Below are 25,802 nucleotides of genomic sequence, written 5' to 3' on the forward strand. Positions count from 1 at the left end.
TGGAGGTGCAAAGATACCTGAGCGTGTAATGTTAATTTTTACCTGTGATCCTTTGAATAAATCAGCACTGTTTTGAAGTTACTTGGACTGCCTCGTCTCTCAGAGTTAATGTGGTGAAAAGAACGGGTGGTCAACAGAGCTGACCAGCAGAAATCGCCATATTGATTGTTAAATGCGTCCAAACGGTGAACCGCTTTCAGCACAATTTCTTCATGTTGATTCATTGCGTAAGAATGTATTGTTTTATCCATCCTTTCACATTTATCAACCCATTTTTACATATATACCCTTGTGCAAATTAATTGAAAGAAACTGCAATTTCTCATCTTTTCATGGATAGTCATGAATTTATGCAGGAAAAAGTTATAAATTTACATTTCTTTGTTCCTTTTTCCCCAAGGAGATGTTATTTAATCATTTTCTGATGCAATAATCAGTAGATGATGTAAAACATACCCTATACTATATCATCTGTGATTGCATTATAGTTCATATAAATAGTGATCCATGCTTTTAGGGCCTATCATTTCTAATCCAGTTGTTCTACAAGATGGATGCAACACCTAGAAAGCGTGCAAGTATCTTGACTTTACATGAACACACAGGAAAGACCTACAGGGAGATAGCAGGAGCTGTAGGGGTCAGTCTTGCAACTGTGAGCCGTGTGATCAAAATGAAGAAGGAAACAGGCTCTGTTTCTCCAAAGCGCAAAGGTAAATGTGGTCGAAAGAGGAAAACCACGGCCAGTGAAAACACAACTCCTGACCAAAGCTATTGTTATACCCCAGTTCTTTAAGTGAACAGATCTGAATGAAGACAGAGTCCGACTTGCTTCATTTTAGTGCTGGTTTATTTTGAAAGCCACAATAAAAAGTTACAGAAACACAAACCCGGAGTAGGAAGAAGTCAGACTTATCCAGTCCTACCCCATGACATCATCTTACCATCATTGGTTTGCAAGCAATAAATGATTCACTTCTGCACACACACACATTATACTAAAAAAGAATATAACAGTGTTAACATTCTTAAATCACACAATTGATATACTAAAGAATGGTTACAAAATATAATCATTGAGCCTGTTCTTGCATATATCTTGATTGACACACACCTTTATATTTCAGACATAATTCTTACACAAGATTAATAGAAAAATAACTGGTGTCAAGGTACCCTTCTCATAGTCGACATTATCTTCTAACCTTGAAGAACAGCACACATGAGCAGACTTTGAATCTTACTAAACTGCATCAATAACACATTAAAATCTAATAATTATCTGACTGATTTATTAATTTCTAACACTATGAAAGTAAAACGTTAGAAATGGGCATTGAAATACAAGAACTGGACTGAAGAAGACTGGAGAAAGTCCTTTTTAGTGATGAAAGCCATTTTTTCGTTCAGGGACAGAGAAGTCAGCATGTTCGGAGGTCACCAACTGAAAAGCTCTGCAATGCCCACATCGACCAGAGGGTAAAACACCCACAAAAAAAGATGTTTTGGGGTTGCTTCAGCTATTATGGCATTGGTAGCTTGCATCCAGTTGAAGGCATGATGCGTTCACCACAATACATTGAAATTCTCCGAAGAAAAGTTGCTCCAGAACTGATAAAGTTATTTCCTGATGGATCAGGTGTTTTTCAACAAGATTTGGCCCCGTGTCACACATCCAAACAGGTGAAGAATTTTTTTGAGGAGAATCACATTAACACATTGGACTGGCCTGGAAACTCTCCCGATCTAAACCCAATTGAAAATTTGTGGTCTATTTGTAAGCAACGACTTCGTGGAATGGACTGCACAACCATGGAGAAGATGATTCAGGTCCTAATTCAAGTTTGGCACAAATGGGACCCCAAAATCATCCTAGACTGTTGGAAATTGGTGGATTCGATGCCAAATTGCATCCAGATGCTTCTCAAGAGTCGAGGAGGTCATATCATGTACTGATGTGAGTGTTAGAATATTGGTCATATAAAGAAAATTGAGAAAAACTGATTTTTGTTTTTTCAGGGTTTGTTTCAATTCATTTGCACAAGGGTGTAACTAATTACCACTGCCTCTAAACAAGCTTCCTTTTGTAACAACATTTCCTTTTGGTTGGCTATCAGAGAAAACGTACAAGGTTATCTCTTTTGTTTGCATGGAACTCCACGTGAGGTGTCTTACGTAAAACCCAGAGTGGATTAAGAAGAAAAGTGGCCACATCTCCACTAACTCTATAGGGACCGTTATTTTTAAACTGTAATTGTGGATTTTGAGAACATTGACTAGTTCAAGACATTAGCAGCGGTGCCATGGAGTTTATACTGACTTGAAAGCTGTCTTCCAAAGTAAGAAGCTGACATCAATGGCAATAATTATACTGACATTTTAAGTTAGCAACATATGCGAAAACACGTTTTACAAGCCTTTGACTGGTCTAGCAAATATTGGGCTACTATAAATATTAGGCACCTAGCTAAATTAGATAACATCAACAGAACACAAAATTAATTTTTATGGCTGTACAAAATATTACAAATGATAATTGCTCATAAATCTCGCTGTTCCCTAGAGAAAACAATGTATTTGAAGCTACACAAATCACGTGACCTGCTGCCATTTTTGACCCCTCAATGTCGCAACTTTTCTAACTTAGCGGCTCTGGTAAAACCAATCCATTGCCGTTCACCAGAAGCGGAAGTTGTAAGCCATTGGCATTTTTCTCAAAGCGTCAGAGTTGTCCAGCTATTCATACAGGCTCTAAAACATTGCGCATTTTAATTAAAGTGTATTTGTTGTTGAGTTTACGAGATGAAACACAACTCGAACGTACCGGCTTTCCTCACCAAGCTGTGGACGCTCGTAGAGGATGCAGACACCAATGAATTAATTTGCTGGAGTCAGGTAACGCAAAAATTGTATACTGTTAGCATGCCAGTCATAAAATGTAACGCGAGGCAGACAACTAAGCTAGCTAGCTAGCTAGCTAGCTATTGAGGTTAGCCTTAAATTACCGTAGCGAGGGCAGCATCTCGCCACATCACACAATTAGCATTATTTACGGGTCCATCAGTCGTAATATATGCACACCACGGATTCACTTCAGGACACAGAACGACTAGCATGCATTAGCTGAAGCTAAACATCAACGATTAAGTAGTTACTCAATAATTTCCTTAGTTGTCTACCAGAAGGTTAGCTAACATAATAAGCCAAATCCAGTTTAAATCTCTTTGTCATGCCAGCATCCCTTCATCTATTATTTTTGGCACCGAGTCACAGTAAAGCTGTGATTGCATAGCTGGAGTTAAATTGTATAATACAATAGATCCAGTAGCCCTCGGAGAAACAGTTTTGACTGTCATGTTAAGGTTGATTGTTTACAGGAGGGCAACAGCTTCCTAGTACTGGATGAGCAGCGCTTTGCCAAGGAGATCCTCCCCAAGTTCTTCAAGCACAACAACATGGCTAGTTTCATCAGGCAGCTCAATATGTGTAAGTCTGCGTTTATCACCTGGGCTTAGTTTGTACATATCAGAGCACACGCGTTCTGGCATTAGTGCTATGCACCGGTTTTACAGAGGTTCAGAGTAGGCCTTCTGCCTGTCCACTGGATAAGGCTGTTTAATACTAGGGTTAGCCTGCAGCTGCACTCATATCCTAGATGTCTGTAGTGACACATAACCCAGTCAACTTTTACTGTCAGTGTTAGTTTTAGTGCACTGTAACTAATGTGCTAGGTGAATCAGGGACAGAACCAGGGCTGCAATTAGCAACTTTTTTCACTTTTAATTAATCTGACAATTATTTTCCCAGTTAATCAGTTATTTGTTTTGGTCTGTTAAATGTAATTAAATAAAGAGTAAAATGGCTGTTACAGTTTCCCACAGCTCAAGCTGACATGGTCACATAGCTTTCTTGTATTCAAACATATCAAACTCCAAACATATTCAGCATACTATCAGATATAACAAAGAATCTCATCATACTGTGACATTTTTGAAGCTAGTTTGAGCAAATGTTTTGCAGAACCAGGGTTTATTCTTTTTAAGACATAGTTATATAGATACAGGAGCTATAGTGGCCACAATATAAACATTTTATAAGTTTTTGGCCAAGTGTTACTTTGAATTCAGTGGTCCAGTGTTGAATCTCTGGTTTGGTGTTATTTAAGGGTCATTTTTTAAAATTAACAATTTAGGATTGAATAATGACAACCAGTAGTAGGACTTTCAAAGATGTATGATAATTGATTGATATATAGCAATAACATGTATCATAATATGCAAATTAGCATATAATCAAATCAGTATTGAAATGGATTAATTGTGTTCTACTGTCAATGCATTGTATGACTCACATGATTCCAATAAGAGGGCAATATGAATAAAATCGTCTATCATAGTACATCTGCCTTTTTTTTTGCAGAAATTGCATGTATTATGATAAATGTTTTTGTATAATCATTTAGGACACTAAAATACTAGCAAAATAGGAACATCTGTTCACTGTAATTCAGTTTAATTGCTTTTTTTTTGTGTGTGTTTTATTGAAGTACCTTTTACTGTACCTCCTGGGAGCCAAAATATGGAGTGAAAGGCAATAAAAGAATATCATAGTGCATCCTAGATCATCGCTCTTTCAGGTTTTCTTACCACTATAAGGTTTGTGTAGATTTTAAACCAGGTCATTACCACTGTAATAATGTACAGATAGCTCTACGTTACATTCATGGCCAAAAATATTTGCACTACTGTTCTTCTGTCAGACAACTCACTTCTCGTAGAAAATTGTTGCAATCACAAATTCATTGGTGTGGACCACACTGAGCATGAAGAAAAGACGGAAGGGCAAAGAATTGGCTGAGGATTTGAGAACCACAATAGTGGAAAAACATGGACAGGATTGTTTGAATGCTGGATAAAGAATCAACTTCCAAACAAATTCAAACTGACCTGCAGGCACAGAGAAGAGATCTTAGAGTAGCAGCTGGGAGAAGGAACCCTTCAAATCTGAGAGACCTGGCAAAAGAAGTGGTCCAAAATTCGAGTAGAGAGGTGGAAGAAATTCACTGATGGTTACAGGAAGAGGCTGATTTCGGTTAATTTGTCCAAAGGGTGTGTTACAAAATATTAAGTTAAGGGTGTCAGTAATTCTGTTCTGTGTGGAATGTATAAGATTTGGCTTGTTTCATCATTTTTGTTCCAATGCAAGCAAAAGAAATATACATGAGATTACCACAGAATTTTGATTGTAACAGTTTTCTGGGAGAAGTGGTGCGTTACCAGACAGAAATGCAGGGGGGGCAATATTTTTGGCAATGACTGTATGGCTTGTATTCATGTGACATGAATGGGTGGGTGGGTGTTGGCCATGCTTGTTGCTGTTTTTAATGTTGTGTGTGTGTGTGTGTGTGTGTGTGTGTGTATTCAGATGGATTCCGTAAAGTGATGCACATTGACACGGGCATTGTAAAACAGGAGAGAGATGGTCCAGTGGAGTTTCAGCACCCCTACTTCAAACAAGGACAGGATGATCTGCTGGATAACATCAAGAGGAAGGTGTAGTCATCTTTCTATAATCTGTCTGTTACCTCTCAACAGAATCAATCATTTTAATTCCATTTTTGGTCTGTAAGTACTTGGACAGGGACACAATTCTTGGAATTTTGCGTCTGTACTCCACCACAATGAATTTGAAATGAAGCACTCAATATTTTACTGACGTGTAGCAATGTTTCTTACACATAGACTTTACTTGGTCAGGCTGCAGGTACAGTTGTGCTCATAAGTTTACATACCCCTGGCAAAGTTTGTAAAATATTGACTGTTTTTTGAAAATATTACATCCTGTGATAGATTGGTGACCTGTCCAGGGTGTACCCTGCCTCTTGCCCAGTGACAGCTGGGATTGGCTAGATAATGGATGGATGGAAAATATGACTGCTGAAGCAGAAAGTCTTTCTTTTATTTAGGGATAGTGGTCAGTTGAAGCCATTTATTATCACATTTATGTGCCTTTCTAATAATAATAATGATGATAACTGAAATAGTTCAGATGGCCTAGATCAAAAGTTTGCATACCCTTGTATGTTTGGGCTACTAATATATACACAAGTTGACACACACAGGTTGAAATGGATATTAAGACTAAGTTTCCACACCTGTTACTCTTCTGATTGCAATTAGTATCTGTGTATAAATAGTGAGAAAATGTAGTTCAACATTATAAGTCAGGAAAAGGATATACGAGTAAAATGATATCCAAGGATTTGCAAATGTCAATCAGTACTGGTCAAACCCTGATAAAAAAAAGTGGGAAGTTAGTGGTTCTCTTAATAACAAGCCACACTCAGGTAGACCAAAAAGATTTCAGACACCACTGTGAGGAAAATTTGTATCAGTGCAAAGAAAAACCTATAAGCAACTTCATCTGAAATAACAGGCTTCTATGAAGGGAAAAAAAAAAAGTGATGTGGGTGTTTCAAGATGCACAGTACGGAGATATTTGAACAAAAATGGACTGCATGGTCAAGTTGCCAACAAAGAACACTTAGTCTTACACAGTTACATAAAGGCAACAAAGCGTTAGAACCAATACACACTAGTAGCGTCATGAGAACGTTACATTTTACACAGCACAAATAAGCAAATCAAAGGCACCTAAGAACAGGGCAGAGCAGCACTGGAGAGAATCAGGAACAGCAGTAGAGACTAAACAACCAGGAAATCAAGAACAATCGAATATTACTCACACAATTCATCCCACAATGGGGGAGAGAAACCTATGTTTCAGCCATAAGGATCTCTGAGCATCTACTCAAAAATACCTAAAGCAGGGCAATGTACAGTATTTGAGAGAGACCAGGAACAAGATATTACACATGAGCCTATTTACAATGCATTTCACCCCCAGGAGCTGAATATTGCACCTCAGTAGATTATTACATAGTCCCTCATAATTTCACATAGCTTATCACTGCAGTGATGTGTTGTACAGTCTGATGACTGTGGGGAGGAATGACCTGTGGTACCGTTCTTTCTTACGTGTGTGTGTGTGTGTGTGTGTCACTTAAAAAAGTGACACATATTGCAAATTCTGCCAGGGTATGTAAACTTATGAGCAGGACTTTATCTTAACAGCCATCCAAGTATATGTGGCCACCTATTTTTATTACAATATTTTTTTTATGTCTGAGAGAACTACACAATTTGTGATCAATTAACTACAGAACAATTCCCCCTTGCTATTTAATCTGCGCACAGCGCATTGATTGGTTCACCTAACCCCTTGCCCTGCTCTGTTTCTCGCACACAGCTGCAATAGGCCATCTGTGAACAGCTCCTCCTCCCCGTGTTTGTGTTTTTAACGCAGAAATGTCAATCACAGAGCTCCAACTCTAATAATAAGTTATTAGCAGGGTAGTAAGGCTAGCTGAGTTAATGTTAAAATACATCTGTGTTCTGGCTGAAATTGCCATTTTGCCTTGTAGATAGAATGGATAGATAGAAAAAAAAAAATTAATCCCCAAAGGGGAAATTCAACTGTCCAGTAGCTCATAAAAACAAATGCACACACTCATCAACAATAAAATAATATTAAAATAAACATATAATTTACTTAAAATAAATTAACAATTAACATTCCCTGTTCCAGCCTGGTTGTAGCACAGAAGTATATAAGTGCATGTAACTAATTCATTCATTCAGGAGGTATTGAACATCCTTATTGCCGTGGGGACAAAAGATCTCCTGAACCGCTCTGGTCTGCAGTGCAATGAGAGGAGCCGACTGCTACAGCTGCTCCTCTGCCGCTCCAGAAAGCTGTCGAGAGGGTGTCTGCCATTGCCCTTTATCACCTTCAGTTTATTCAGTATAGCCCTCTCCACCACAGTCTTTGATGGATCCAGTCTCCCAAACACTGAGCTGGCTCTTTTAACCAGCCAACCAGTCGCTTGGTGTTTCTGTCCTTTAATCAGCCTCCTCAGCACACTACTGCATAAAAGAATGCACTGGCCACCACAGTGTGATTTTAAAAAATGCTCAGCATCTCAGAACATGCATCAAAGGACCTCATCATCTGCAGGAAGAACAGGCGACTTTGCTTCTGCCTCTAATGGGCATCAGTATTAGGGGACCGGTCTAACTTATCATCCATAAGGACCCCCAGATACTTGTAGGTGTGCACCACCTCAGTCTCCTCCCCCTGTATGGAGACTGATTGATGGGGTGCCCTCATTCTTCTGAAATCCACCACCATCTCCTTGGTTTTAGCAGTGTTCAAATTGAGACAGCACTTATTGCACCAGTCCCTAAAGGCCTCCACAAGGTCCCTGAACTCTTGTTCCTGACCACTCCTGATACATTCCACAATGTATCATCAGAATACTGAACCATTACTGAAGTTTTGAGTGTTTGGCCTATTATGGTAGAGTGGCTAGACGGATGCCACTTTGGGGGATATTTTCACAAGTTACCATTGGGTTTGAAGAATATTCAGTTAATAAATATGCCGTTTTGTTTTTTTTAAACACTGAGGATATAAATGAGCACAGCAACAGCTGTGTTAATTTGAATACACCACTTCGGATCTGCTGTCTGAAGGCTGTTGTATATGTGTGGACCAAGAAGAAGTGTAGAAGAAAGTGTACGTTTCCAGGCACCGAACTTTAATATGGCTGAAGAAATCAACAAGCGCATTTCAGAACTTCAATCATGCAGTCAAATAATCTTTTATTTCATTGAGTAACTAAAGCATGGTTTGACCTGAAAGCCTGTAAAAGTTCCTCATGTTCTCATTTGGTGAGCAGTGTGATGTTCTTAACTCAGCCTCAGATGAGACCCTAACATGGTTAACCATATTTTAATGTAAATAAATGTTCATTAGATCATAGTTTGTTTCCATTATCCTATTATGCTTCCAGTGTTGAGATACTGTAAATGCAAGATTTTATAATCATCTCTGTTTTTCAGGTGTCTAATGCTCGACCAGAGGACAATAAAATTCGACAGGAAGACCTGACCAAGATTTTGGCAAGTGTTCAGAGTGTTCACAGCAAACAGGAGAGCATTGATGCCAGGCTGGCAACACTCAAGAGGTGAGTGTGAAACACTGAACAAGTTATTGCAGGAAATGTATGGAAGGCATTAACCAAAAAAACCATCAGTCCTGGAAACAGGGCTGATTCATGGTTTCTGCATCCATATGGCTGCAAGGGTCCGCATGATGGAAATCTGTCATCTGCCCATGTTTGCAAGGATCTTTGTGCACCCGTTTGCAATTGCCAATATTATAAGCCCAAAATTTGAGACGGCAGTTTTCAGCCAAATAGACCAAACAAGGAGCCATCATATTTTCTAGTGCACATGTAGAACACGTCTCTGTATGGATATAGTATGTATAGAAGAGTGTCTGCTGTCTGCATGCAAGTCCCCAGCTGTCCATGTCTGCATTCATCCTGGAGTATTTTCAAGGCTATACAGGGCTCTAGTAGTTTGTAAATAATTAGACATCTTCTACTGTCAAAATTTCACTCGGAACTGAACTTGTACTCCTGTCCCTGCCCTTGAATAAACAGTGACTAACACAGGGAAAAATACAGTGGAAAAGCAAAGGGGAGCCAACCACAATCAGGGCTTCATGTTCCATTGAGTTAAGGGTGTAGGCAGTTCCAGGTTAGATCTCTTTAATAACTGGTTGAAGCTGCTTGGGCAACAATAACATCAAGAAAGAGTTATCTGTAGCTGTGGCTCAGACCTCCATAATGTTCAGGAGAACTTTTGGGTCATTCGTCCTCACAGAATTATGGAAACAAATCTTGCGTCTATTTTGCTAGTCAGAAGACATTATTGCAGTCAACTACTCTGTCTGCTCTTGATTTTGGTGATATTGTGTAGCTGTTGTCACCAGCCTCTTACCTTGAAAAAGGTCAGTTTTGTTCTTCATGCTGAAGTCTTCCGGTACTTGTACCATGCTAACTCTGAGAGACGAGGCAGTCCAAGTAGCTTCAATACAGTGCTGATTTATTCAGTGAACACAGGTAAAAATTAACATTACACGCTCAGGTATCTTGTACCCCCCCAACCTGCACGCAGGCAGCTGAAGGATGAAAGACCCTGAACCACAACAGGCCTATACATTTATCTCTTCGGTTGGGCTAGCCCTATACTACACAGGAACGTCAACCTTGATGTGTTCCTGGTGCCAGCTTTGCAGCTGGCCATAGCAGTAGTCAAAACATGAAGCAAATCAATGTGTGTGTGTCTGTTGATAAAGTGGTGTGTATCTAAAAACATTCTGACATGACATCTGGTGACATGTCATGACCTTAAACATAAGAAAATATTATGATTATGGTGTTACACATCATAATAATAATAATAATCATCCTGTCTTCTAACAGTCATCAACTTTTCTATCTAGTTATCCTTGACCATGTGCATTAACTATGTTCTGCTGCTGTCCAAACTTGTTTTGTTGTCTAGGGAGAATGAAGCTTTTTGGAGGGAGATCTCAGATCTGAGACAGAAACATGCCCACCAACAACAGCTCATCAAAAAGGTGAGCAGTATGCTGGACCTTTCAGTGTACACTGTTTGTAACTGTATTTTTCATCCACACTTCATGTAAACCACTTCCATCAGAATAATATGCTGCATTTCTGAAATTTTCTGATAAAAATATGATTCTACTCTCTATGGGAGTAGTTAAAACCTTTCACAATCTATTCAGCAAAAGAAAATCTGTAATCTAAACAGTCTTTCAGATTGCTTTTTATTTTTTAGATTGCTTACACATGCTTGGCTTCTTGAGCCATTGAGAACACTGTAAACTTCCTAGGAGAACCGTCTTTGAATATGTGATATTTTTAGAGGGATAAATGAATGAGAACTTCAAATTGATGTTTCTGTAATAAGCAAGAATAAATTAATAACATTCATCATTGGTTGTGAGCTGCAAATCCATTTGCATTTTCTGTAGAATCTCAGAGACTGTTCTTTTTTTCAGCTAATACATTTCATCCTGACACTGGTACAGAACAACCACATCTTGAATTTAAAACGCAAAAGGTGAGCTCACGCTGTTAGTTTAAATACAATGAGACTTTAAAGGCGGACTAGTGAGTAGATGAGACTCAGTATTTGGCATGATCACTGATTGTTAATATCCCAGACAGCCTCTGTAGTCTTGTTTAGCCACTTGTTAGCAACCAGCTTTTTAAGACACATAAAAGGATTAAAAAAAAAAATCACAAGTAGGTTATCTACTGGTATATTTTATTTCATAGAACAAAATGTGACAATGTTTTGACCTTGTGTTAACCACAGACCTTATTTCGGGCATTTAACCAAAATCCCACTGACTTCAGGGCAAAGGAACCAGAAGTGCAACAATGCTAACTCGGTTCTGGGTTTTAGGATTCACTAGTATGGCACTCTGTTGGCTGATCTGGTGGAAGATGACGTGTACAGTGCCAGATTTTATCACCAACCAACCACTCCCCCCATCCTGCCTCACCCCCCTCCCTGCACCCTCCAGTAAAATCAGTCTCCTGCTGATGCAAACTGTGGAGAGTCATTGCTATACTCATTTGCTTGGATTGAGTGTAGCGATGGGCTATTTAGATTGTTGGCATGAATTATTTCACTGTAAATTTTGTAGTTCTTTGCTGATAGTTTTTTTTTGTAGGATTGTTAGCAGTATACCATTAGTAGGTTGGTAAAATTTTCCAATTTTAGTAGTTGTCAGTTAGCTTTAGCTTGTAGTTCAACTTTGTGTGTTTTCAGTAACTTAGTGATTTGATTTAGCAAAAGTCAGTTTTAGTAATGTGTTAGCAAGTGGCCAGAATGGGTTGGCACTGTTGCCTTTCTGCCCGGAAAAGCACCTCTGAACTGCATAGCTTTCTAGCAGGCCTAGAAATTAGGCGCCAGTGGTTGCGTGCACTGCCCCTATCCTCTCTTGTACTTGCGCTGTGTCAGCTATGAGAGCTCCAGCTTTGGGCATTACAGGGGCTCAAATTGATGAGTGGGGATCACTGTTGTCGTCCACCACAACTCCTGCTTCAGGGAACTCTGGAGGGGAAAAGTCCTCTATCTCAAAAGAGCCCTCTGTATCAAAAGTACCTAGTGATTCAATGTTGCTCTCTATCTGCCCACTATAGTTCTCTTTAAATCACTGAACTTCCAAACAGTTTGTGCACCTGTCAAGAAAAGCATTGATAAAATGGTCACCAAGTATAACTAGAGAAATGCATTTCCTATTAAAAATGCGTGTGGATGCTGATATGCTAAAGGATCACCCTTTAAATGCCTGAAATTAATTGCTGAAGGATGAGATGCAATAAATGCCAGCAGAGAGCTGAACATTTTCATATGAATGGCTTTTCTAGCTGAAGGTATGCTGAACTTATTAAGATATGAATGTTTTCCCATTGGTCCCCACAAAGTAGGCAAAACAAGTAGGATTGTGTGTGTAGGTGTGTGTGTGAGTGTGTGAGTGAGTGAGCGAGCGAGTAGTCCTACACCCTGAGGACTACTAGTGTGGCTATTGAAGTGAAGCATAAAATGTAAATGGTAATTATGCAAAAACCATAAAAGGTATCAAAAAGCTGGTTACAGTATCAATAGCTGAAGAGTTGCCGAATAGCTAAAAGTTGAAATCGTGTTTCTAGCTAAAAGTATGCTGAAGTTATTAAGATGTGAATATATTACCTATTCATTTTAATAGGGCAAAATTAGCTAAAAAAAAAAAAAAAAGCTGAATTTTTTAAAAAGTATAAATGTTACAAACAAGAAAAATGCAAGCAAATCCTTAAAAAGCTGAACATTTTGATACCTGATTGGTTATCCTAGCTTAAAGCATGCTGAAGAAATTAGGTGTTAAAAAACAGATGGAAGAATCCAGATTAATAAATAAATGCTAGGATAGTATAGTGTGGATGCTTCACAGCATCCACACAATTACTGAATGTGGCTTCTCAGTAAGGTGTCAACAAATGAGTTTGTCACATGAAATCAAAAAAGCAGTCAAATTTACAGTACAGTATGTCACTTTTGTAAACTTGATTTATGTAGCCCATCATGAACTGCCAGGGTTGGACAGAATATCAACCCGTTTCATAACATGTAACAGCTACTTTTGGAATGAAGGCTAATTGACCCCCATGTGGTAAATACATGATGAAGCTGGAACTAATTATTTTCAATCTGTTAATCTGAATCTGTTATTGTTTAGTGCATTATATTTTTGATTAAATGATTAGTGATAACAGATTGAGGAAATGAAGAAAAAGAACATCTTCACTGTTAAAGCTGTAAACAGCAAACCTGGAATTTTTACTTGAACAACTTGCAAGAGAAACCTGTCATTAAATTATTATCATATCCTTATCTTGCATAACTAAACATTTTAGCATTCTCATTGTGTAAACCGGAATTTCTATCAACTTTAAATGTTTGATGTCCGTTTTTTTTGGCAGGCCAATTCTTCTGAACAGCAATGGAAAGAAGCCCAAATACATTCATCAGCTCTATGATGATGCAGTGTGTGTGGAACAGGTTAGTAAATTGCAGTACTTGGTGACATACTGTAAACATGGGATGTTTTCCATATAGTGAATGCTTGTGAATCAGTTTATGTTCTTGATATGATTTGTTCTCATATTTTACTTTGTAAGTGTGCATGTTTATTTTTGGTTTTAAATTGATAATGTTAAATGTGTAGTAGTTTATAGAGTAACCCAGCTGAAGTCCAGATTCTGAGTGTGTGCGTTTTGTGTAGTCTTCTGTCAACAGTCTGAATGGTGTGAAGGGCTCTGAGATATCCGATGATGTTATTATCTGTGACTTGACTGAAAATGATGACGAGGTAACAGCTGAGATCACAGAAGAGTCACCAAGAGCCCATGAACAAGGGTAAGACTAGTTGCCTTTGACTCCTTTGATTGGCTGGTCATTTTTTATATTAATAGTATTTTTCAGCCATCCCAATAGAGAGACTAAATCCAACAGTGAATGACTTCTACTCACACTTAATGTTATGGTCAAAATGCTATTAATATAGAAAATGACCTACATTATGCTTTAAGTGATATTTACACTATTCTACTGCGTTCAGTTGTCATGTGGGGGGTGGCTGTGGCTCAGGAGGTAGAGTGGGTCGTTTCCTAACTGGAGGATTAGCGGTTCGATTCCCGGCTTGTCCAGTCAACATGTCGAGGTGTCCTTGAGCAATACACTGAACCCCCAGTTGCTCCCGGTGATGTCACCGGTGTGTGAATGCGTGAGTGCTTGGGAGTGCGAATGGGTGAATGGCCGAATAATGTGAAAGCGCTTTGAGTGTGCTGTAAAAGCATAGAAAGGTGCTATACAATTATTTTACAATTTACCATGTGTAATACATAAGGGTAAACAGGTGAACATTTCCGACTGATATCAAGTAATAATGTAATAAAAGTAAGTGGTTAATTTAATGAATACTATTCTCTCATCATGTCACACCATGACTTCTATGAAATGTTATATAAAACATCTGCTATGAAGTTAGTATTCATCGGTGCCACTGGGCCTTCAGAGTGAATTTTTGTATAGAACGAGGGTTGTGTATTTTTGGCCCGGGTGGAAACATTCAGGGTCAGTGTGGACTAAGGCCTATTCTCACGTACACAGGGATACATCAGTATTGTTTTTCACACCAACTTGAAAACCTGAACTATTCCTAGAACTACACTAATTAGGTGCATTAATGTTTAGCATCACCAACAATATTTTACATCTAGACTTTTGGGCAATATACTGTATAAGTCATTTAACTCACATTTTGCACAATAGCGTCTATGTTTAATGCAGTATGTCTGAACAAATGTATTGCCAATTTGCAGGCTTATCTGACTTTTATTGTCACACAAGACTAGAATAATTCAAATCAGTGATGTGCTGTAGAGCTTCTGTCCCAGTCTTGAAGACATGTTATAGGCTTTATGAGCCACCAGATGTCACTGTGCTTCATGTGGTTGAGTCTTGAAGCTTAGATTTTTTTTTTTTTTTTGACAGAAATGAAAAGGGTCTGTAATTGAAGGATGTCTGTACAAACTAAATGGTTTGTTTGGTCTTCTGATTCAGTAGGTATCTAAAATGTGAGAGGAGGTTGAGGGAATCTCCTTTGCTAAAAAACTTTGAATTTAGTTGTCAGGAGTGACTCTTAATGACATGTTGTCAAAATGTACTTCCTCAGGGATGTAGAAATTGTGGAAGTAGAGCTGGACAGCTGTGCAGTGCTGCCAGCTGAGACAGAGGTGAGCACTACATTGTGCACAGGTGACATCAAACAGACAGAGGAAAGTGTGTCTGCTGCAGCAGACAACAGCCGAAAGAGCAGCGTTTTAGAAAACAGTGCACCAACCAGCAGCGCACTGCAGCTCAATAAGCCCCCAGGCCTGAGTGTGGAGGACCCCGTGAAGATGATGGACTCCATACTGAATGAGAATGGAGCAATATCACAAAACATCAACCTGCTCGGCAAGTAAGTGCATTGTTATTGTTGTAATTTATTTCAAATATATAATTTAAATAGAGATGCATCAATCAATCTGCTGGAGATTAGCATATGGTGGTTTTTAACTTGATCAGCCATGACCGCTGAGCAGCCGGTGATCAGTCTGAGATATTTGTGTGGCGATCACATTTACATGCTTGATAGTCCACATTGCACACACAGTGGCACAGACTCCCACTTTGGAAGTGCTTGGTGTACAAAATGAACACAGAGGAGCCTACAGAAATACCTTGGAGAAGGAAAAATCTGTTCAGATCTCTGGCAAAAGGTACACAATGAGGGAATTACTGGCTTCACATGAAATGAAAGTATATGTACAGTGTATCCGGCCTGTGGTAAAACACAAACTAAAAACTTCACACACTTTAAAATTAACTACCTTTTCAGTATGATTGATTAATACATACATTCCTCTTTTTTTTGTTACCTGTGCTGTGTCTTGTCAGGGTGGAGCTGATGGACTATCTGGACAGTATAGACTGCAGTTTGGAGGACTTCCAGGCCATGCTTTATGGAAAACAGTTTGGCATAGATTTTGATTCACTAGAGGTAAAATTATATCACTTACACACTAAACCAAAACATTCATCCAGGCCCATTTTCATTAATCATCCCAAGACTAGAAGTAGATCCTAAGTGGCTGAGTTAGAATAAACTTCTAAAAATAAAAGGCATGTCACTCCTAACTGCGGGACTTCTAAGTTCTTGGTCAAAAGTGTCTTTTCCACTGGCACTGACTTGACTTGACTCTGCTTGGCTTTAGTACCAGGTACTTTATTGTCCACTACAGACAGTACCTTCTTAGTGAAGCTGGTTGTCAAAGTGACACCACCTGAACTTGCCATGAAGTCATCGTCCCACGGTGTTGGCAGGGCAGGCTCGAAGCTAATATAATTTTCATCCTAAGATATTAAAACCTGCTCACTGTCAGTCTGCTGCAGTTATGCAAAATATATGCTTCACTGTTAGTGTTTTGTAAAACTTTAATGCTAATGAAATTTTAAGGATTTTATTTTGATGGAGCCGATTTAATGATTCGTTTGGCTCACCATCACACTGAACCAGTCCACTTACGCTGTACATGATGGTTTGCACAGTACTGTGCTACTTGGACATCAGTAACATAGAGTTTTTAGTGGTGATTATTTCAGCCTCAGCCAGTTTTCAGACTTATTCATTAAAACATAACTCTTTAGACCTCAATTCATTCAACAGTTCTACAGTGCGCAGTTAATAATTGCCAACTGCAATCAGTACATAAACCATCACTGGATCATCTGATAAAATAGGTGCTGTATGTTGAATTACCACATTGAATTTATCAGCTAGAAACATCGCATTCTGATACTATAACTTCAGTCAGTATTTTACTTTTTGTGTTTAAAATCTGACACACTTCATGAAATATTTACAAAATGCATCTATTTGTACTAACTTTACTATACTTTTCAGTTATAATTATCTATAGCATCTACAGTTGCTTCAGGAAGTATTCAGACCCCTTCTCATTTTGCCCACTTTACAGTTATAAATGTATTATGAAATGGATGAAATTTTGCCTAAATGACAAAATGAAGACTTGTTTTTAGAGAATTTTTAAATCAAAACTTATGATCTCTTATTAAAGTATTCTGACCCTTTACGGTGGCTCTCCAAATTATACTGTATTTGTTTTTTCCCCTCGATGTATCTTGATTGATATCCACCTGTGGCAAACTGAATTGATTAGACCTACTTTACACCTGTGTATATAAGGTCTCACAATTTAAATAGCATTTCAGGACCAAAACTAGGTGTGGTAATCTTTGGCAAACTCATGAATTCATTCTCGATTGAAAACAGTTTGATTTAACAGTAATACAGAAGGCTCTATATTTTCACTTGTCATTGTCAGACTAAATGAAAAAAAAGCAGAAGAGAGATTTTTAAAAATTGTTTATGCAAGTTAAAAAGCATAATTTGAAATATATTAAAGTGTTATTTTGTATTTCAAAATGTAATTTACTTATATCACTGGTTAAATGTTTTTGGCAGTTGTAGAAAGTTACTAAGTATATTTAATCAAGTACTGTACTTCATTACAATTTTGAGGTATGTGTTTTCCTGTTCTGCTACTTTATACTTTAACTTCACTGTACTTCAGAGGCAAATATTGTACTTTTGAGTCTACATCTATTTGAAAGCTTTAGATAATAGTTACATTTCACAATCAGTTTATCCATATGATTATCCACAGTGGAAAGTAATCCCAGATTATTATCCACTGCTAGATTTTAGTAAAAACAGATGTCAGTATGTGTATTGTAAAGAAGAGGAGGAAGAAAAAAGCAAAGCCCTCCATATTCATCCACACATATTTTATACACCTGACGCCTGTAGTGTCAGAGAGAGAGAGACAACAGTGACTGAACAGAGAACATCACTGACTGCAGATCTTAAGAAATAGTTATTTTACCAACTTGGAACTGCATCCAAAACAGAACTGGCTACAGTATTTGAATGCATTCCTATATAATTAAGGGGATAATGTGTCAGTTCCTCATATACACAGACATTGAATGTTTTCTGAAAACATGATTTTGAATCCAGAGGCAGAGATAGGACAGCATCTCTTCTTACACATATATAAGTCACTTATACACATAAGTCAAAGTAGGCTTGACCATGTTCAGGCCATTGGAAAGTACAAGGATCAGTAATGATCCAAAACAGCAAAGCATACACATTATAAAGAACCTAGAGTGCAGAAGAATATAATGTGTATTGGTATAAACTGTTGGTCGATTCAAGTGAAAAGGGGATTTAGTAGTAAAAAGATTAACTTTGGAAATTACCCACTTGATTTGTATAAATTCACAGCTGAATTCCCATAATAGTCTAAGATGAACCTTAAAATTATTTTTACTCAGAATGAGGACTGATTCCTCTAACACTGGAATCACAACAGTAAGGACTCTACTATTCGTCTAGACAGATGGAGTGACTACAGTGACCAGTAACTCTTTCGGTGTACATATACCATATGTCAGTATAGTTTGTCTGTAGGACAGTTTTGAAAACTGTAAACCTAACCAATTGTGTGTGTGTGTGTGTGTGTGTGTGTGTGTGTGTGTGTGTGTGTGTGTATTACATCTGCGATGTTAGGTTTTAGTTGAATTTTAAGATAATGTGTGTGTTCACCATTCCCTCTCTGTGTGTTTTCAGGAGTGTGTTTCCTCCAAAGAGAACACTGCACAGCTAAACAGAGAAAGGACAGAGGAAGATAACACAGGTGAGAGGAGGACATGCGCTCAGACTCCTTCCCAAATTAATTTGACAAATATCAGTTATAAATGTTGGTTGTATTTAAAATAACATTTTGTCATTGTTCTTCATTTTTCATTCAAGCATCGCATTCTGACTCTGGCAGGGGGAGCGCCAGGAGCTCCATGCTATAGTTTGTCTGTAGGACAGTTTTGAAAACTGTAAACCTAGGACCAGCAACTGCGAAGGCTCGATCGCCTCTAAGCTTGCGCTTCGTTCTTGGGACACTCAAGAGAAACTGATTTGCTGACCTCAGAGAGCGTGTGGGTGTATGCCAATGAAGCGAATCAGTTAAGTAGGATGGTGCAGAGCCATGAAGGGATTTAAAAACAAAGAGTAAAATTTTGTAATGGACCCGAAAATGGACAGGTAACCAGTGTAAGGAGGCCAAAACTGGAGAGATATGTACTTTAGCCAACTGTCTGAGGTGAAAGAAACTAGATTTAATGACAGCTGCAATTTGGCTGTCGAATCTTAAATCTGGATCCATCTTAATACCTAAATTTAAAATATTCTTTTGATTATAATGAGCCAATGAGCCCAAGTCAACAGATGGTGAACCAACAGAATCACCGAATACAATCACCTCAGTCTTATCCTCATTCAGCTTTAAAAAGTTAAAAGCAAGCCAAGATTTAATGTCATCCAGACATTCAAGAAGTGTGCTAACGGAAGAGCTCATCTTATTAACCGGTAGGTAAAGCTGGCAATCATCCGCATAAAAATGAAAGGAAACACTGTGATTCCTGAGTATAGTACCAAGTGGGAGAAGGTAAAGGGAAAAAAGAAGGGGTCCAAGGACCGAGCCTTGTGGTACCCCATACACAAGGGGCTCAGAGGAAGATACAGCATCTCCTAGTTTCACACAGAAGGATCTATCCTTAAGATAAGATCGAAACCATTCCAAAGCTATCCCCCGGATACCCACCCAGTGCTCCAAACGAGAAATAAGGATATTGTGGTCCACTGTGTCAAAAGCAGCGGTCAAATCTAAGAGCACTAGGACCACACAATTCCCTGAGTCAGTAGCAAGAAAAATGTCATTTAAGACTTTCACCAAGGCTGACTCAGTACTATGCTGGGTTTTAAACCCTGATTGAAAAGTCTCAAGAATATTGTGCTCATCTAAGAAAGCCAGTAACTGAGCATAAACTATCTTTTCAAGGACTTTGGAGAGAAATGGCAAATTTGAGATGGGCCTAAAATTTGAGAACACTGTGGGATCCAGACCAGGTCTCTTAATCAGCGGCCGCACCACGGCATGTTTAAACATCTTTGGAACCAGGCCAGAGGATAAACTGCTATTAATAATGGAGAGAACAAATGGCCCCACAACTGGAAAGATTTCCTTTAAAAAACGAGGAGGAACAGCATCATTTGGGGAACCAGAGGGATTCAGTCGCCCAACCACCTCCTGACAATATGATAAGGACACACACTCAAACTGGTAAAAGACAGCAGTGCAGGGACGAGAAACAGAAAAATCGTAAACAGGAGGTTAAATTTGAGCTCTGGTAGAAAGAACCTTATCATTAAAAAAGAATAAAAATTTTTGACAAAGGGCGGGGGAAGACTCAAAACAGGCAACCTGAGGGACATTCAGAACTGAGTCAATAAAATGGTGATTGTGGTTATTTTCTATCTTGGGTTGGATATGGTCCAGGCCGATTTATTTATTTTTCTCTCTGCTCCTCCTTTGTCTTATATTTAGATAAACAGTTGATCCAGTACACCACCTGCCCCCTGCTTGCTTTCCTCGATGGCTGTACTCCTCCAGAGCTGGACCTGGGTACCAGCGGCTGCAGCAGCATCAGCTCCTCCAACATACCCCTCCAGCCTTCCTCCAGCTCCGGTGATTCTATAGAGGCTGAGCTGCCCTCAGAGCTGCTGGATACCAGCCTGGAGCTGAAACAGCCAACCCGCAGCTCCCTGATCCGCCTGGAGCCTCTGACAGAAGCAGAGGCCAGTGAGGAGACACTGTTCTACCTGTGTGAATTGAGTCCTGCTGGACCAGAGGCTGACTCCACCCAGCTGGACAAAGTGTGATCAAGAAGGGAGCTAGTGTAGCAGCAATGCCATTTGCACTGAGGCTGGTTCACTACAGACTACATCCCTCCATCACCTGGATAATACTGATGATAATTCCTCACCTCTCTGCACTGAGGTGTGTATTTGTTGAGAAGCAGGAACAGAACTGAAGAGAGCACCAGTCCAGCAGAAGTATATCATGTACACATTTTTACATTTAAGAATTTTGCATTGGTTTAGAAATACCCCACATTTCATCAATTATAACAGTAGTAGTAGTAGTAGTAGTAGTAATACTAGTTTAACAACCTCTGGCATATCATTAATGCCTTGAGCCTAACTGATGCAATTTCAGTGAAAAATGTGCCACTTCTCAGTCACAGTCAAAACAAAATGCATATAATACACATAGTGTTCCCACAGTATCTCTGCATTGTCATGGACATGTATCCATAAAAAGTCTCCTCATATCTTTAGACTTTTCCTCATAATCATTTGATTGAAATTTCCTTCTACATCCAGAGTTGAATTGGGACTCATTGGCAACATTATAGCTCCTGTTTACAACATATAAAGTATGTTGGTGCCTGGAGTATCAAAGCACAAACTATTCTAATCTAACACGAAAATAAAAAAGTAACAAAACCCATGAAAACATTTGACTGCTAAGACTCAAAAAGACTAATCATCATGGCTCTTGCTGTACATATTTGGAACACTGACACTGTTCGTGCATATGCACACATTCACTATGCTGTGTGCTCAAAATCTGTGGACATTGCCATTTAAAGTACTGCAGGCATGCTAATTAATGACATTTCTGAGTAGCCCAATATCATCTGTGACTCTTCTGGTCTACAGGAAATAGCGAGTACCCCCGAGGCTGCTTGCCTTCCGGTGGGCCCACACTAGCTGTGAGTAAATTTATGGCATGTTTAGCTAAAGAGCTAATCATACCATCAGATGGGACACACACACGTTCCTACTCATAATCGAGTCTCTGCCTTCTGTTTCCGCACATCATCGTTTTCCAAGCATTGTGGTATGTGTGTAGTTGTGGCTTTTTATTGAACAGATAGTTTGTGTGGACATCCACACAGAGCTCACAATGACCCACACAGAGCTAGGAAGATGACAGAAAAATTACATCACTAGCCTGTAACAGACATACGGGACACAGAGTATGATTAGCTCATAAGGCATGTAGTGACTGTCGTAGAGCGAATATTGAGCAGAAGCGGGTGAGGATTCCAAAGGATAAACTCCACTGCCATGTTTTTGAAAGTGAAACAATACTTTTGGTTTAGAGTACTTAATTCCTGTGTCCTGAATGCTGTCTTCAATGCAAAGGTCTCAAATGTAAAAATAAATGAGAGACAAACTGGTAAATGTGAGCAAATGATACAAGGAGTGGGATTTCCATCTCTGTACAGTCATGTTTAAAGACAGAAGAGGTTTCAGCCTTTAGTCTCATCTGCTTTCCAGCATCTTCATCAGTGAAGCAGTGCATCACATCTGGTCCTACAACATCAGCAAGGAAACATTCTCACCTGGCCTGTATTAAGGGACTGAACCTTTGTATATGCTTAAGAAAATCTATTTATTCTGTTTTGTTTATCTTTTGCTACATGCCTGTTCACAGAACTGAGGCTCTTCATAAAGCAGCATTCCTTCAGACGGTGTTGTGTTCAGTAGGGGCTTACTCCTTTTTGAGTTCAGACTTGGGAAAGTGAATTTAGTTACTGTACTTTAACCTGTTTAAACAAGCAACAAATAAAGTCATTTCACAGTTTCCACTAGTGTCGTGTGTGTGTGTGTGCATCTGTGAGAGAGTCTCAGGAAAAATGTCTCTTAAAGTGCTGGTATTATGGCCCTTTTTGAACTATTTTTAAAACAATTGAGTGCAATTAAAGCATATATGTGACATTTATTTGCCCAAAGTTGTTTCACTTTCACTAATTCCATATTACCAACAACCCACATTCCCCTCTGGCAGGCTGTTTTGGAAGTTAAAATATTCATTATTTATAAGCATCTACTCTGATTGGCTGGAGGTGATTACTCTCATTCACCCCAGCCAATCAGAATAGCACCTAGTGAATAAAGTGACGTTTTGTGGCCAAAGGTCAAGGTGTCAAGGTCAGACTGTCCCCTTCTTGTGAACACCATATGTCCGGAAGGTCTGGAGGGAATTTCTTCCAATTTTGCACAAAGTTCCACTTGATCTCGAGGATGAACTGATTAGATTTTGGTGGTCAAAGGTGGGAGACCTCATGTCTGTCCAATTTGACTAGTTGGTGGAGGCATACAACCATAAAGCAGTAATTCTTGTTTTATGTATTTAATTTGATTGTTCATATTCATTTTAAGGATTAAGGTTTCTTAAAAGGTGTTAAGTCTAATAAAACCTACACCCGACTTTGTTGCCCTATAAAAGAGAATCTCCACTCCTTTACAAATATCCTCAGTCACTAAATGTGATAGGCATAGTTTGGTTTTATTTGGGCAGCTGTTTTTGGCAAGGTGGGAGTGTTAAAGTCGTCCAGTGGAGGGCACCAAACGCATATTTCAACCCCAGCATTGTAGTAGAAGAGGCAGAGCAAGGGTAGAGAAAGCATCATCCATCTTGTAGGAAAGTACTAGACGTCTGAGCCCGGTGTGATCTCCAGACAAGAAAAGAACAAACATCAGCCATCATGGGAGCCGTTCTCGGATTATGCTCCATGGCAAGCTGGGTACGTAACGCTTCATACTTTATATCTACAGTACAAGCAGCTTGTGTGTGTTATCTGCTAGTAGCTAGTTGGTTTCACAGATGCTGTCATGACTGCGCAATAATACAAAATAGCAGGCCGTGTCGTAGGCACAGTAAGCACAGTGTAACGTTAGCTAGCCAGCATTGATTACTGATCAGCTGTAGTTCCACCTCAGAAGTTATAGTTCATATTGTGGATAAATAATTAGTAGTTACGGAAACAAGCTGCAGGGCCGCATGACACCTTCCTTTGTTTAGGAAACACATAAACACGTCGAGCCTTAAATGCTATGACTCGGTGAACTGCTCTACATTTATGACGCGGAAACGAAGTCCAACCAAATCTGCAGCATTTCGAAGTGTATTTGGTGGTTTAGTGTTTGTGAACATTGTAAACCGGCGGCTGGCGATGATGTCAACAAAGCAGCCGGGCTCTTGCGACACTGCGGCCATGTAAACAGACTCGGCTATCGGCTGCAGTCAGCAGACTGGCGTTACTGCGTCATGTGGAGCCCACTGCACTGCCTCACCCCCATTTCTGTTGCATAATCAGGTTCATAAATGACTCCTGGGGTGACTGTCGATTTGTGTTTTGCAATTGCATATGAACAGACATGTTTGCATCCATAATTCATTATCTTATTCTGTAGAAATCAAAGCTACTAACATTTGAAAAATAATTTCAATTCAAGGCTATGACTGAAAAAAATCTAAAAAGGCCAGACAGTCATCTCTGGCATCCTCACATGAACTTGATGTTGACATCCACAGGGTTGATATGCTTGGTGAAAGCCTCTACCTCCTGGGTCCTGAGTTTAACCCATGTGTCGTCCATGTAGCAGAACCAGTAGCTGAGAACAGTACCAGTGAAGGAAGACAGGGCTTTCTCCTCAATTTCTTCCATGTACAGATTGGCAACTATAGGAGACACCGGGGAGTCCATAGCATTTTTAATAGTAGCCTAACAGTGATTTGTATTTGCAGATCCCATGCCTTTGCGGCAGTGCCCCTTGCCTGCTGTGTCGATGCTGCCCCAGCGGAAATAACTCCACAGTGACTCGCCTCATCTATGCCTTCTTCCTCCTTCTGGGAGTGGGTGTTGCCTGTATTATGTTGATGCCAGGCATGGAGGAGCACCTTAAGAAGGTATGGAGGGGTTTTCACATAAAATACATGCAATATAAAGTGTGAATAAAATATTACAGTACAGGAGATACCAACATAGGGATTGCACAGTCTGTTTTTGCTGTAATTTGTTAATCAGAATCAGCTTTAATTGCCAAGTATGTTGAGCATAGAAGGAATTCATCTCTGGCACAGAGGCTCTCAGTGTGTTTTAGGCAACAGACAATAGAATGGTGCAATCAAAGGTAAGGAAAGCATGAGAGAAGGAGGAGAGGCAGTATTCATAAAAATTAGATGCATATATACACATTTCGAACTATCGGACTGTTGCATGTAGTGGTACTATCTACCATTCTACTGCTGACTCTGAACGGATGTGGCAAGGCCTGCAGCACACCACAGACTACAGGACCACCACCAGCATCATCAGCTCCACAGACAGCCTGCCGGAGGACTTCAACCCCTTCTACCCCCGCTTTGAAACCTCCAGCCACAACACAGAAAGGAGGCACACACACACCACCCAACCCCCCACCTCCCCTCCACTAACTGTCTCACCAGGCCAGGAACGCACAGTCCTGATGAAGATCAACCCCCGCAAAGCAGCAGGACCGGACAACATCCCTTGGAGGGCTCTCAGGGCATGTGCCAGTGAGCTGGCTGATGTTCTCACCACCATCTTCAGTCTCTCCCTCAGCCAGAGCATCGTTCCCACCTGCTTTAAGACCACAACTATCGTCCCCCTTCCCAAGAAGAGCCTGGTCACCTGCCTGAATGACTACAGGACAGTGGCACTCACCCCAATCATTATAAAGTGCTTTGAGAGAGTGGTGCTGGCCCGCATTCAGAGCAGTATACCAGACACCCTGGACCCCCTGCAGTATGCCTACTGGCCCAACAGGGTCACCTCAGATGCCATCGTGGCTGCCCTCCACTATTCCCTGTCTCACCTGGAAAATGAAGACTCCTACATCAGGATACTCTTCATTGACTACAGCTCCACCTTCAACACAGTTGTCCCCCACAAACTCACCCACAAACTGTCCAC

General features: G+C 39.7%; 2 protein-coding genes across 5 annotated transcripts in view; both read left to right on the forward strand.

The window, feature by feature from the left end:
- The first annotated feature begins 2,674 nt into the window (after positions 1-2,674).
- On the forward strand, positions 2,675-22,666 carry hsf2 (heat shock transcription factor 2). Of its 4 annotated transcripts, none has more exons than XM_020611485.1 (12): positions 2,675-2,895; positions 3,363-3,486; positions 5,425-5,552; positions 8,964-9,088; positions 10,476-10,551; positions 10,999-11,060; positions 13,469-13,547; positions 13,771-13,904; positions 15,223-15,510; positions 15,990-16,092; positions 18,748-18,814; positions 20,558-22,666. In XM_020611485.1, the coding sequence occupies exons 1-12, from the start codon at positions 2,803-2,805 to the stop codon at positions 20,890-20,892; spliced, it is 1,614 nt and encodes a 537-aa protein (XP_020467141.1). In that variant the 5' UTR covers positions 2,675-2,802; the 3' UTR covers positions 20,893-22,666. The 4 variants fall into 4 exon arrangements, with proteins under 4 accessions (XP_020467141.1, XP_020467145.1, XP_020467142.1 ...); XM_020611489.1 differs by lacking the exon at positions 20,558-22,666 and adding an exon at positions 18,931-19,089; XM_020611486.1 differs by having other exon boundaries at positions 2,676-2,895; positions 3,378-3,486.
- Positions 22,667-23,337: 671 nt separating this feature from the next.
- Positions 23,338-25,802, forward strand: part of serinc1 (serine incorporator 1) — a 15,350-nt gene continuing 12,885 nt past the window's right edge. Inside the window, exons 1-2 of the mRNA XM_020611504.1 lie at positions 23,338-23,609; positions 24,614-24,775. Of these exons, the coding sequence (XP_020467160.1) occupies positions 23,571-23,609; positions 24,614-24,775 (201 nt within the window). The 5' untranslated portion in view covers positions 23,338-23,570. The remainder of the gene's footprint in view (positions 23,610-24,613; positions 24,776-25,802) is intronic.

This window comes from Monopterus albus, unplaced genomic scaffold, assembly GCF_001952655.1.
Source record: "Monopterus albus unplaced genomic scaffold, M_albus_1.0 scaffold114.1, whole genome shotgun sequence".
Taxonomy (NCBI): Eukaryota; Metazoa; Chordata; class Actinopteri; order Synbranchiformes; family Synbranchidae; genus Monopterus; species Monopterus albus.